The sequence below is a fragment of the Carcharhinus amblyrhynchos genome, chromosome 11 (assembly GCF_965287045.1).
Source record: "Carcharhinus amblyrhynchos chromosome 11, sCarAmb.v2.hapA, whole genome shotgun sequence".
In the NCBI taxonomy this organism is placed as follows: Eukaryota; Metazoa; Chordata; class Chondrichthyes; order Carcharhiniformes; family Carcharhinidae; genus Carcharhinus; species Carcharhinus amblyrhynchos.
In genome coordinates this window covers 44,581,664-44,596,240 of record NC_137334.1, presented here as the reverse complement: position 1 = coordinate 44,596,240, position 14,577 = coordinate 44,581,664, and the positions used below count along the sequence as shown (strand labels likewise).

The 14,577-nt window shown below is 38.9% G+C and overlaps 1 protein-coding gene across 1 annotated transcript in view; it reads right to left on the bottom strand.

Moving 5' to 3' along the window:
• The window catches only part of cirsr (corepressor of RBPJ and splicing regulator), a 52,597-nt gene that overhangs the window by 28,697 nt on the left and 9,323 nt on the right, over nucleotides 1-14,577 (bottom strand). Inside the window, exons 2-7 of the mRNA XM_080198970.1 lie at nucleotides 12,677-12,771; nucleotides 10,378-10,451; nucleotides 10,195-10,205; nucleotides 10,028-10,086; nucleotides 5,282-5,330; nucleotides 2,727-2,844 (exon numbers count right to left, since the gene is read on the bottom strand). Coding sequence (XP_080055096.1) covers nucleotides 2,727-2,844; nucleotides 5,282-5,330; nucleotides 10,028-10,086; nucleotides 10,195-10,205; nucleotides 10,378-10,451; nucleotides 12,677-12,771 — 406 coding nt within the window. The remainder of the gene's footprint in view (nucleotides 1-2,726; nucleotides 2,845-5,281; nucleotides 5,331-10,027; nucleotides 10,087-10,194; nucleotides 10,206-10,377; nucleotides 10,452-12,676; nucleotides 12,772-14,577) is intronic.

Sequence of the window (14,577 nt, the reverse complement as noted above, 5' to 3'; positions counted from 1 at the left end):
TTTCTAATATCTTGGTTTTCTGCTGGTAAAATTACTTTAAAGATCAGCCCCTCTTATTTCCACCAGGATTTTATGGGAGGGTTATTCCAATTCTTAGCAACTGAAACCGGCAAGGCTTTGGCTGGAGGTCCCCCTACGCCAGCTGAGCCTTAGACCGGACCCAACCCATTCTCCAACTGAGACTAGGGGCTTGCACTCACCTCACTTAATATTCCTGCAAGGCTGAGTGACAGCTCCCTGTGCCTGCTCTTAACTCGCTACCAGTGGAGACTCCTTCTACTTTTTACAATTTTGATTATTTTCCTTGGAGGATGTCCAATAATTGGTGATAGCACAGCACAGCTGTACATTTTCCATATGGTGGCAGAGGAGTGGATCAGAATAATCCCTTTAGCTCCTCCATTAACAAGTTTCCTCCTCCTGTCATTGTTGCTCCTACAACCTCAGACTCTGTCTCTTGAGGAACAGCAAAAGCAGGAGGCGAGATGCTTTTCACTGGAATAGCTGGAGTAATGAAGATGGGAGAGACAGAGTCTGTGATTTCGGGAGAAGTTCCTCACAGATTCCTCTCCCACATACTGGGAACGTTTCCCTAATCGGTCACTTCATAATTGAATTTTAATTGGTTTTTGCAGGTTTGAGGCCAAATTTGTCTGAATCTCAATGGCACTCTGCATCATGGGGAAGCCTGCCATCCTAGTAAACCATCATTCTTGCTTCATCCGCTTGCCCTAGCAAGAATTAAAATGTAGTTAGCCCACTTTGAAGAGAGAGCATCAGTTTCCTCCCTTATGCACACGGAAACATTGCTAATATTTCCAATCCAGCCTGGGAAGCAATCAAGCACAAAATAATCATTGCCAAGTCATTGGTGATGTGATCCTTGTTTTGCGCCAAGCTTGGAGCTGTAGGTGCAGCAGTTGTTAAATTTCAATTAGGTTTACTTAACTGAAGTGCAGACGTCTTACGCTTTGTTTCTCGCTGAGTTTCAGGTGGAATTGCTCTCTACACATCCTAGATGGAAATGGCCTCTTGCCCAGTATTCTTTTCCATCTTTTCTAGTCAATTATCGTGTTGTAAGGCCTCTGCTCATTCTCCAAGTTATACTCCATTCCATTCCAGTCAGCAAAAAATTCTTCAGGACCTACTCAGCGTTCCCTGTCGGCTTTTGTAACTTTAAACAACCACGGAAAGTAGACAGAAGTCGTCAGCCAGTAACTAATTTCTATGCAGATGATCTCTTTAAATAGGGTTATTGGGACGCATAATGTCTGTGTTGCTGTACAAGGGTAGTGTGTCAGCTGGAATGTGGCACTGCAAAACAGCATCACTGGTGTTAACTCAGTGTTGCACACTGATTAACATCACGATTGGTCTGATCAGTACCAATGCTTCACCAAGATTGGTATCCTGCGGGATTCATAGCAGAAATAAGCATGCACAACAGACATCATTTTGGTCCATCAGTGGGTCCAAATGAAGTGCTACCTGGGCCAATTTTGCACTTCACACTCATTTTAAAGGAACTATACTGCCAGTGCTGAATACAATTTATTTAAAAACATTAAAAAAAATGGTCTCCATGGTAGATTGATACTCAGATCTATACCGGTGTTTCACAGTTATAGCTGTGAATTTCCACCACTTGATGCCTAATCTCATTTCATGTTACGCAGGATATCAGTTACAAACAGTTCACTGTCTACTAATGCTGTACCAGGCTCTGAATGCGCGTGCAAGTGATGAAATTTGCCTTAACAGTAGTGATACAAATTAAAGATTTTCTGAAAAATAATTCCCTCCCTTGACATTCTCCCAACCTGATGATGGTTTCGTCCCTTTGTGAAATAATTCCACAAGCATCTTTCCTAAAAGGCCAAACTATCTATGTGCAACTCCAAAAGTGAGGTGCTTTTGGACTACACGCCAATTTATATCAGTAAGTACAACAGCAAGAGAGAATTGAAGCCTGACCATTGACAATGCCTGTTACTAATTTTTTATTTACTGACCAAAATATAATTAACCACATCTGGATTCCCAATGGACAGCCCAATTTTAACAGTACTGTCTCTATTTTTAAAACTCTTGACTCCTCTAGCGTTGCACTAGTAGCCTGTCTCACTTCCTTTTTCTCTCTACAATACATGAACATATTGTAGACACTTAGCTTTGTATACACCTCTTCAACTCTCATTTGATTTTCCACGCAGCACACTGCATGGGAAACATCCTGGTTGAGGTTATTAACAATTAAGACCATGGCAAGCTGTCTCTCTGTTCTACACAATCTCTATACCTTCCAGGAACCTGTTGACAACTTAATTTTCCTTTCAATACCCCTCCATTCCACTTTGTAGTCCTGCTCACTTGATTTTCTATATTCCAATTTTCCCCTTATGCATTTTTGTTTTAACTGCACCAGCACTGTAATAGCATTGGAAGGCTTGTTTCACTTGAAAATTAGCACATCAAAATTCGAATAAGGAATCTTAATTCAGAAAGGCTTAAAATGACCACAACTATTTGGTATTAATAGTTTAGAAACTCCAAATTTCTGACATTATTATTCTGATTCTGGCAGTGCTGGGACTGGAACTTAACACTGCTGAGATTAGCTTTGCATTTGGGTGACTTGGTTTCAATAGCCATGTTATCTTTCTGCTGAGGATTGCACTGCTACCTTTTCGTGACTAACAAGATGAGATTTGATATGTCACACATACCTGCACCATCTGTGGATACTGAGCTTGCATTGATTCCAGAGAGACCAAACAGTGGACATTCACGGTCGGTATTCACATGACCCCACTTATGACATTTGATGCACCTAACATTCCGTACCTAGATGGGAGGAGCACATTATTACCAAAAAGAATAAGGTAGTTGGGAAAAATATTTCGCTTATACATCTTGATACAATAAAGCTTCCCAGCTTGAATGTGCATTTCACCAAGTAAAACAACTATCAAGTCAAGCAATTCCATATCAGATAGTGAAAAATCTGTTGAAAAACATTTTTTGTAGGAGTGAAGGGAGAGTTAGTATTTTACAATAGTCATTTGGCCCATTAACGCAACTCCCAATTGAGTAAAGTGACTTTGTTTAGCAAAACAATTCCTTGAACTTAATGGCACAGCAAACCGGTACATCAACAGGATCTATATCACATAATTGAAAATGTGAAGCTTTGTGCTTCATTATCTGCCAAAAGGTACTACTGCATTGTGTGACTGTCAGTTCTGATACAAAATGTTTTCAGTCTAAAAAATTCTGAACAACTTTCTTTGTCAAGCTTTCATAATTGAAACTCCTATGCCAAGAAATTAAGTTATTTCGCATTTTGTTTTACTTGAAGTAAGGCTTAGAAATGGGAAACTTATTCCCAACAATCAGCGTTAAGCACTACCTGGACAGGTAATAAGATAACTTAATCCAACCTATGGCACCTAACTGAAAATCTTACCTAATAAATCAGTGCTATTTTTTCCAACAATCCTTGTAGCAGCCATTTTATAGCCTCTCTGAGCAAATTAGCCAACTTAATAAAAGCAAAATACTGTGGATGCTGGAAATCTAAAATAAAAGCAGAGATTGCTGGAAATACTGAGCACCTTTGGAGAGGGAAACAGAGTTAATAGGAGGGTGGGTATAAAGGAGGGCGGATGGAATAAAAACAAAAAAGAAAGTCTGTGATTAAATTACAGGTCAGTTGCAGGCCAAAGGGAATGGTAATGGGACAAGAAAAGAAACAAAATTGGTGTTGAAGTGCTAATAATGAATAGCTGCCATCCAAAATGAAAAACAAATGAAAAATGAATATAAAACTGAACCTGCAGAGTAAGTGAAATAAAATGGGGGCAGAGATTATGGTCTCAAATTGTTGAATCAATGCTGAGTCCAGAAGGATGCAAATTGCTCATAGTATCATAGAATCTCTACAGTGCTGAAAGAGGCCACTTGGCCCATCAAACCTACACTGACAACAATCACACCCAGGCCCCATATCTGTAATCCTGCATATTTATCCCCCTGACAGTATGGGGCAATTGCGCATGGCCAGTCCAACTGACCTGCATGTCTTTGGACTGTGAAAGAGAACCGGAGCACACATAGGGAGAATGTGCAAACTCTGCACTGACAGTCACCCGAAGCTGGAATGAACCCAGGTCCCTGCACTGTGAGGCAGCAGTGCTAACCACTGAACCAACGTGCCGCTCTCAGTTGAAACATGGGGTGCTAAACCTCAAGCTTATGTTGAGCTTCGTTGAATGCTGCTGGAAGCCAAGAACAAAGATATCAGTACAAGGATGGAGTATTAAAATGAAAAGCAGCTCAAGATCAACATAGAATCATGGTGTTGAGATGCCAGAGTTGGACTAGAGTAAGCACAGTAAGAAGTCTCACAACACCAGGTTAAAATCCAACAGGTTTATTTGATAGCGCAAGCTTTCAGAGCGTCACTTCTTCTTCAAGTGAAGGAGAAGCGACAGTCTGAAAACTTGTGCCACCAGATAAACCTGTTGGATTTTAACCTGAGGTTGAGAAACCTCTTACTGATCATAGAATCCTATAGTGCAGAAGGAAGGCATTTGACCCATCGAGTCTGCACCAAACACAATCCCACCCAGGCCCTATTACCCTAACACCACATATTAACCTGCCCCACCCCCGCAATACTAGGGTCAATTTAACATGGTTAATCAACCTAACCAGCACATTTTGGACTGTGGGAGGAAAACAGAGCAATTGGAGGAAACCCATGCAGACACAGGGAGAATGTGCAAACTCCACAGAAAGTGATCTGAGGCCAGAATCGAACTCATGTCCCTGGCACTTGAGGCAGCAGTGCTAACCACTGTCATTGTGCCGCCCCAAACGAAATAGCAGAAAGTGGTCTTCATGTTTGAAGACTGTATTAAGATATTCTGCAAAGTGGTCACCCGATCTGTGTTTGGTTTCCCTAACTTAGAACAGGTAACATTATGACCAGTGAACACAATACTAAACCACAATTTAGTATTGAACACAATTCGTTCTTCTTTCCACATGAAGTGAAAGAGAAGAACAAATGTGCAAAATAAGGAAGAACACAGCAATCTAATACTCACGAATTGAAGTTTATTCCCAACGATTGTTTTCATGAAGATAATTTCAAAGCTCCAGAAATGAAAGGTATTTAACATTGTTACAATAGGTCCAGTTGAATTCTGCCTATTATGCATTACTTGTAGAAACTGTATTCAAATTGTTTTTGCTGTCCAGAGCAATCCATACACACCTGGATTCCAAAAGGCTGATCTCTAATGTTCATGTCATCCTTGGCATATCTGGTATCAATTAAAAAACGGCACCATTTAACACATGGTTTATTAATATTTAATTATCATAATCCTTTGCACAACATTAAAAAAAAGAGTTCCACAAACACCAATGTGGCATATCATAAACAGGAGAGGGTGCTAAAATGCAATATCAGGATTAAACAAATGTCAGTTTTGTTTAATCAGGTAGGGTTGCTAATTGACGTGTACACCTGAAGTAACTTCTTCCAAAGAAAGAATTTTTTTCTATTGCTGATCAGATCCCATTTTTGGCCAGTGTTCAAAGATGATATTGCAAAGATTGGCTCACTGTTAAGAAAAGTGTGAGGGAATCAATATTTTTTTGATTCAAAGTATGTGTTTGAGCAAGTTGATGTGGAGATGCCAGTGTTGGACTGGGTGGGCACAGTAAGAAGTCTCACAACTCAGGCAAGTCAGACTGAAGAAGGAGTAGCGCTTCAAAAGCTTGTGATTCCAAATAAACCTGTTGGACTTAAGGGTGTTGTGAGACTTCTTACTTTGAGTAAGTTATGCTGGAATCTGAAACAAAAACACAAACAGAAATGGCCTTTTGGCTAAGATCAAGTGTAGTATTGACATGCTGTACTTGGTTGAAGTCATTAGGTTACATTTCAGCTTCATTTGAAGCAATTTTTTAAAGCGGTATCTCAGCCTTTTGGCTAAGATGCAAATGAGATCAAGTCTTGGAGGAGGAGCTACACCTACTCCAATCAGCTTGGATCGTCTAGATCAAACCCAAGGCTGGAGGGGAGAGCCCTGTCTTGTCAGCTTGGATCGGGAATGTCTCAGCTCGTTGGGACTGAATTGAATTTGATTTGATTGGGTTGAATTGGAATAAAGTAAGAAAAAAAAAGTTAGCATCTGTGGGAGTGAGCTCTGGTTGTAACATTTAAAGTACAGAACATACCCAACTTGGATACATCAAATAAAGTAAAATACTGTGGATAATTAGATCCTGCCTAAGAATAGGGGATGGAACTCTGTAGGGAGGTTTACAAAAGTCACAGATCAGTTCAAGGGGAAAACTGAATAGCTGCTGTGGGGAGCAAAGAGGAGGATTGACACCACGCAGCTTAGCTCTGTGACGGTGAGGCTTAGAAAAACCCCAGGAGCCAATGGTTGCTACATGCTGCAGAAAGATTGATGCTCAGGAAAGCCCAGACACAGTTGTTGGTGTTAGCGTGGCTGGAAAGTTGGGATTGAGATGCCAGAATGTAGCCTGGCCATCACAGGGGAATGCAGTCTCAATAACTGGTCAGCTCTGTTGGCAAAGGGACCAAGGCAGCTGGACCTGGGAGCACGTATTTTTAGGGTGAGAATTGTACCTGTGATCTCAGGAGTAGAGCTCATGCAGATTGCAGATCAGAATAACTCTTGGAAGGAGCTAAAATCTCTTGTGAGGGAGACAGAATTTGTAAAGAATTTTGTGACTAAGCGATGACTATTTTCTGAGTGGGCTGCTGAGAAATTTGGACAACATATCTTGGTAGTGTCTGCCAATTACTATGCAGCTTGTCATGTGTTCAACCAGAGTTTGCCTGTTACTTCATGTTAATTCTGCAAAGTACTGACTGTCGACTTCTGTGTAGCAAAATTTGTTTGTTTAAATGTGTGGAATCTTATGGCTTTATTCTCCAAGTAACTGGGATTTCAAATGTTGTCTACTTTAACAAAGTTTCTGGTCCTCAACTGTATTGAAATTGAGGGGTCTGATCTGGTGTTCTAACAGGAGGAAGAAAGAAATGGAGAACGTAAAGGGCAGTCCAGAAATTAGTTGTAGGCAAAATGTTGGAATTTAGGGGAGGGCATTTAGAAAATCATAGCATGATTAAGCAGTCAACAGGAATATATTGAAGAGAAAGCATGTTTGACCAATCCGTTATGAGTTTTTGAGGAACTAATAAGGTGAATAAGGGGAAGATCAGTGGATCTAGCGTATTGGGAGTTTCAAAAATTTTCAGTACATACCACAAGAGGTTATTACACAAAATTAGATTTCATAGAATTGCGGGTAAGTAATATGATTGGCAGATTGATTAATGGATAGAAGACAGAGCAGAAATAAAGGGGACACTTCTAGCTTTGCATAAGCGGGGGCACTGTAAGCGTCAGTACTTGAACGTCATATTTAAAGTCTATATTGTCTTCAATGAGTGTGGGTGTAATATTTCCAAATTAGCTGACAATACAAAGTGGAAAAGGTAGCAGTGAAGAAGATGCAGAGAGAGATATAAACATGTTGGGTGAGTGGGCAAGAATATAGGATACAATGTGGCAAAGTACGAAGTTATCTACCTTGGTAAGAAAACTATAAACAATAGCAGAATATCTGAGATACTGGGAAATTTGTACACAAAGTTAAATGTGCCGTTTCAGCAAGCAATTAAGATTGGTATGCTAGCTTCTGTTACAAAGGGATTAGAATATTAAAACGAAGGGAGTTTACTGCAATTGCACAGGATATTGATGAGGCCGCACCTGGAGTGTTCACCAGACTGGTTCTTGGAATGAAGGGATTGTACTACAACGAGCAATTGAATAAACTAGGCCTATATTCCTGGGGATTTGAAAAGCGATCTACTAGAAGCGTATAAAATTCTTAAGGATAGATAAAGGATAAATGATAACTGAATTATATTTTCTGGAATGCTGTAATTCAAGAAACAGTATTAGCTGGTTCAGAACATAGGGACAATATAGAAACAGAGAACTGTATGGTTGTCCGTAGACATAGCTGAAGGAAATTGGTTCTCTGCAGCTGTAATATAGAGGCTACCAAATTGTGTGACTACAGGAGTGAAGGATTCGCATTCCTGGGGTATTGCAAAGAGCTCTGGAATGAGGAAAGGTTACTTTGAAGAGACACTCTTCACCAGATTGGCACCAACGTTAGGAGTCAGAGTCAGAGTTATACAGCATGGAAATAGGCCCTTCGGCCCAATTTATCTACGCTGACCAGGTTTCCTAAACTGAACTTGTCCCATTTGCCTGCGTTTTGCCCATATCCCTCGAAACCATTCCTGTCCATGTACCAATTCAAAGGTATTTTAAATGTTGTCATTGTACTTACCTCTACCACTTACTCTGGCAGTTCATTTCATATATGTACCGCCCTCAGGTCCCTTTTAAATCTTTCCCCTCTCACCTTAAACTATGCTCTCTGTTCTCCTATCGTGGGGAAAAGACCTTGGCTATTCACCTTACATACGCCCCTCATGATTTTACAAACCTCTATAAGATGACCTCTCATCCTCCTATGCTCCAAGGAAAAAAGTCCAAGCGTATCTAGCCTTCCCTTATAATTCAAACCTTCCAATCCTAGTAATAGCCATGTAAATCTTTTTTGCACCCTTTCTGATTTAATAACATCCTTCCAAAGCAGGGTGACTAAAAATGTACACAGGACTCCAAATGTGGCCTTATCAATGTCTTATACAGTTGTAAGATAACATCACAACTCCTGTACTCAGTGCTCTGACCGATGAAGACAAGTGTGCCAAACATCATCATCACCACTCTGTCTACCTCTGACACCACTTTCAAGGAACTGTATACCTGCATTCCAACGTCTCTCAATTTGACAACACTTCCAAAGCCCTGCCATTAACCATGAAAATCCCGCCCCGGTTTGTCTTACCAAAAAGTAACACCTTGCATTTATCTTAAGTAATCTCCATCTGTCATACCTCGGCCTACTGGCCCAATTGATCAAGATCACATTGTAGTCTTAAATAACTTCCTTCACTGTCCAGTACACCACTAATTTTGGTGTCATTTGCAAACTTACTAACCACACTTCTTTTATTCTCATGTGAATCGTTTATATAAATGATAAACAACAGTGGCCCCAGGACCAATCCCTGCGGCACACTGCTAGATAGGTGAAAAACAACATTTTACAACCACCTTCTGTCTCCTATTGGCAAGCCAATTTTGGATCCAATTGACTAGCTCTCCCTGTATCCCATCTGATCTGACCTTACTGACCAGTCTACCATGTGGTACCTTGCCGTAGGCCTTATTAAAGTCCATGCACTTAACATCTACCACTCTGGCCTCATCTATTTTCTTGGCCATCTCTTCAAACAAAAACTATCAAATTTGTAAGACATGATTTCCCAGGCACAAAACTCATGCTGACAATCCCTACTCAATCCTTGCGTATCCAAATGCATATAGATCCCCTCTCTCAGAATCTCCTCCAACAATTTACCCACCACTGACATTAAGTTCACCAGTCTGTAGTTCCTGATAATATTGTCCAAGTGTATTAGAGCAGAATGAGGAACAGTTGTTATGGATAGTTCAATAAAGAATCTAAAAAAAGATTCCTTGGCCTCAAGTCACCCAATCCTGATAGCATAAATCCAAGACTATTGAAAGGAGATGGCAGAGGCTCTGGCCACAAAATCCTCCTTAAATGTGCAATTTGCACTAATCAGATTGTGGACTAGCCAATTAATGCCTTTATTTAAGTCTAATAAACTGGATAATTATAAATTGGATTCTGGATCAGTTGCGCGTGTGGGCAAATCCTTAAGAGTCTGTAATGCAAGTTAAGTATGTAGAACTTTAAGCTTAATTTTTCAATATTGGTCTTCACAACAAAGAAGTGTGTGGATTTCTGCCTATATCCTTAAAATTGAGGGATGTCATCAGTTGCTATAAAACATAATACTTACTTTTCTCGTGGTGCAACTTTCTGCCATTCAAACTTGTATTCAGTCTCTCCCTCCTCTGCCTGCAACCAAATATACACAGATTTTAGCTAAGACTATTGTTAAATAAATATCTTAAACTTTTCAAATATTTAACTTAAATGGATTACATTTAATAAGTATAACCTTACCTCTTTGTTCTCTTCATTGCCAGCCAATTAAAAAAAGAGAAAACATTAGCTTACAATACACATCAATACAAAATCTTAAATCTGAAAGAATGACAAGAGAAGTTAACTGCATGCAGATAGTATAAACACATTAAACATTTTATAAACATCTTGAAGCAATTTAAGTATTTGTTAAAATCTTACCACTCTTTACCCCTGGAGGTGCCTCATACATGAAGTTAAGGCCATTCTTCACACGCTCATCGCCCATGAGTAACCTTAAAAAAATGCCAACTTTCAGTCTATTAAGTAGTATTTTTATAGCACAACGTTGTTTCCATTTTTTTATACATTTGTGCTCATTTAAAAATCCCTGATTGTTTAATAGAAAATGGATGTACAAACAAACTTGTATAACACAGCAAGTTCTATAAGTGTCTTAAATGAACAATATCACAGGAAACCAACAAGTGAAATAATAGTGTCAATAGGAAAAAAAAAGATAAAACCCTATTATTCTTTTGAAGTAAAGTCAGAAATTAAAGCCTAAGGGTGTAAATGAAAAGTAGCTATCCGATGAACCATCTATACTCAGGCAAGATAGCAAAGGTAAACATATTGGAAGTATTCAAATTACAGTTACAGTGGGAAAGTTAAGTTACCACAGGAATAAGCTTTCAAAGGTTAGACTGGCTTTTCTTATTATGTGTCTGGTTATGCTGGGTCACTGCTTTTCAGTCAGAATGTTCCCTCAAAGTGCTGTCACATCATTTTACAAATTGCAAAGTGCTACCTATTCAACAACTTCATTCCCAAACTATCAAATGCATAGGTTAACTGGGCCATTACAGTGTTATTTCAAACAAAATGTAGAAGGATTCATATTTTTACACATTGCACATTTCTGAAAATAGCAGTATCTAGGAATATAGATATCAGCTGTTCTGATCAATGTTCTACCAAAATCCTGAACCATTAAAGCTAGGAGCATATTTACACAGTAGCCCTCAACTTCTGAGCTCTGGGTCTTGTAACTGCAGGGGAGGGTTCCCCAAAGATGTGCTGGGAACACCGTCCCCCACCAGAATTCCCTAGGCAAGAACTGTTTGACAATTGTCCAAGAAGTTAAACTCGTTAAATGTTTGCAGCCACTTTTTTTTTGAGTCCCTTCACCAATGACTGCAAAATCTGTGTACACAATGTACATATTGGACTGGTAAGTGTGCAAAATAGTAAGGAAGCCTTGTTCATCAGCACATCAATTCTGTTTTCACTCAAGTGGCTAAAAAGGAGGATTTTAGAACTGTGTAAGCCCTTTTGTTTTAAGTCTGTAGCGGGCAACCTGTGGCTTGGAGCCATTCATGGCCCATCTGAGTTCTGAGTGTGGCACATGAGATATTTTGTTGATTGTTGCCCATGTGCAGGGTTGCCACATTCCACTAACTGCCATCATGTAGCTTTTTCTTACCAGTATGACTGATGTAATCCACACATTAAGCAAGGGCAAGTGAAGTGAGGTGCATGTTGAATGCACAAAACATTGATTATATGAGCCATACACTCCCTCTGTGCCAAATTGTAAATATTCACTTTGTTTTTACCATTTGAAGTTGATGATAGTTCTGTTAACGTATAAACAATCAAGCATTTTCTATAAGTCGTTAATTGTATTTAATCTTATTTTTGGGGTCACGGTTAGTGAACAAGCCCAATTTCAATCCTGCAGCCCACTGAAATGAAGGAAAGCCACTGTGCAGCCCATTCTCTAGCCTGGGTTAGCCATCACTGATTTAAGTACATCACTTTAGCCAAATTAATTTCCAAATCTTTTCTATGGAAAAGTGGTCCAAAACAAATCCTTAAACACAAAGCATAAATTTACACAATTATTTTTATCTGAGAACAGAATGGCCTAAACCTTTTTCCTCTTACCTCCTGGATTCAACCACCTCTGGTGAGATGAGATCTGGAAGCCCCTTTGAACCCTGTAATATTTACATATGGGTTGGGTAAATGGTACAGGAGAAAAATGGTCTTATGCACTGGGAGAATTGGATAATTGGCAAAGCTGCTTTAATAAAATATCTTTGGTTTTGTTTCAAGAATTTCAGTTTCATGAATGGGGCTTGTATACAGCTGCACCGAACAGTTCTACATGTCCCTCATCAATTTCCATTCTAGGTCCCCTTTGACCTGTGTTCCAAAAGTACAAATGGCAGGATTACAGCAGAAGCTGCTTTCCTATTTGCATTCATTTACCATGTACCAAAACACACATTTCAGCCTAGGGAAAACATCCATGAAGCAAAGAGCAGAAGGTACACCTCAAATTGTTTTTCATCTCCATCTGTCTCAGATACTTCATAGAAAATCAGCTGAATTGCGGTGGTCAGGTGGAGTGCAGAAAGATAGATGGAAAGCCTCAAGAGTTAAACCAAAATATTAATCTACATTTTTAAGGGGCACCCAAAAACAAAACTATTAAGCAGATGTAGTTTCATACCTGTTATCATATACTTCTTGCTCTTTCACATACTGCTGCATTAGTTCTTCTTGTTTCTTTTTTTCATATGATATTTTTTGTTCTGCCATCCACACCTCAAAAAGGATACACATGAACTTAGTCACTATGTCACTTTTTGTATTTAAATATTAGAGTAAATGACTTTCAGAGTAAATGACTGAATAATGTTAAACACCATAATCTTCCTACAAAGATCAACTGTGAAGTACTCCAGCAGCTACAAAAGTTTCAGATTTTACATTAAGTAGTAAGCGTACACAAATGTATCCAAAGTTCCAAGTTTAAACAAAAACACAAATAAACTTAAATATTCACCACCTGATTATCTCTGTTCTATCACAAAACTGAAGTATTTACATATTGAATACTCCCAACCAAATGTTATTTTGATGCAGATTAAATTTAGGACCAATAATGTGTGAACAAGCATTATTCCTTCATGTTAAATAATAGAATTTGTTTTTTCCATCCACATCTGCTGCCTGACTGACTATTATTAGCACTTTCTGCTTTGTGTTTCAGATTCCAGCACAGGCATTTGTGTTACTCCTTCAGGGCTCCACAGTCCTATTCATGATGGACTGCTGTTCAAGAGAACAACAATCTTTGCTCACGTATGAAACCAAGGTCCAAACTGAGGTGAATTTGTGACACCAAGGACAAACTTTTAGTTAGGAATGGCTTTAGCTTTCACAGTCCTGCTATTGATCAGCAAAGCAACAATCCCTAAGTGACTGTAACTGTTTTAAGTTTCTCCCTCCATTTTACCTCTTGATTTTCAACTATTTTTCAGGATGCTTTCTGTGTCTTCTACAATGAAGATGGAAATTTCTGGTTTGGCATTATTGGTTCCCCAGTCTCATCCTTTCACCCAAATTCCCTTTAATTATCCTTCTCCTTTATAACTACGTGTACAAACTTTATCTGTTTTTATACTTTTAGCTAGCTTTCTCCCATACTCTAACTTCGCCCTCATTACTTTTTTAGTAATTCATTGCTAATTTCTAAAATTTGTTCAATCCTCTGACCAACTACGAATCTTCACAGTAATGTACATGTTTTCTTTCAATTTTTATCTCTCCTTCAGTGCCTTAGTTAGCCATAAATTGAGTTTTTCTTTCACAATTGAATACATCTTAGTTGAGAGTTTTGAAAAATATTCTTCTACGTCTGCCACTGCTTCTCTGATATTACCTTCCAACTTATTTCTCCAGTTCACTTTTTGCAACTCTTTCTTCGTGTCCTTGTAATTGCCTTCATTTAAGTTTAGGACACTAGGCTTAGATCCACATTTCTCACTTCCAAACAACAGAACTTCACGTTCAATCATGATCACTGTTGCCTAGAAGTTCTTTTATTAGAGGTATTTATTATATGTCTCAATGAAATCTCAATCTTCAAATGTCATTCCTAACTTCAAAACGCAGGAGAGCATAATAATATGTATCATTTTATTATTACGTTAAAATATCAAATGAATTAAGTAAATAATAAATGATAAATCTAACTAATGAACTAATATACATATATTTACATTAAAAAGTTCTTTGTCTAATTCCAAAGAGGGGGTAGAAAAGAAAGTGGAGAGAGTTAGGAAAGCATGGAGGGATAAAGGGAGGTGAGTGGGAAAAGACTGGCAGAAAGAGGGGAGGCTGGGAGGAAAGGTGTGCGAGAGAGATGAGAATCAGCATTAGCCTCTGAGAGGGCATGCATGACAGATGTTGCCTCATCTGGGTTTGAAGGTGCTAACAGATCTGGAGACAACTTTTATCTTTTTCGAAATGTTTTCATTAGTGGGTAGCAAGATTCAACTTTTGGCAAGTTGGTTTTATCTTCTTTTCAGTAGTGTGCTTTTTAGCTCTGTCAGACACAACAAATTA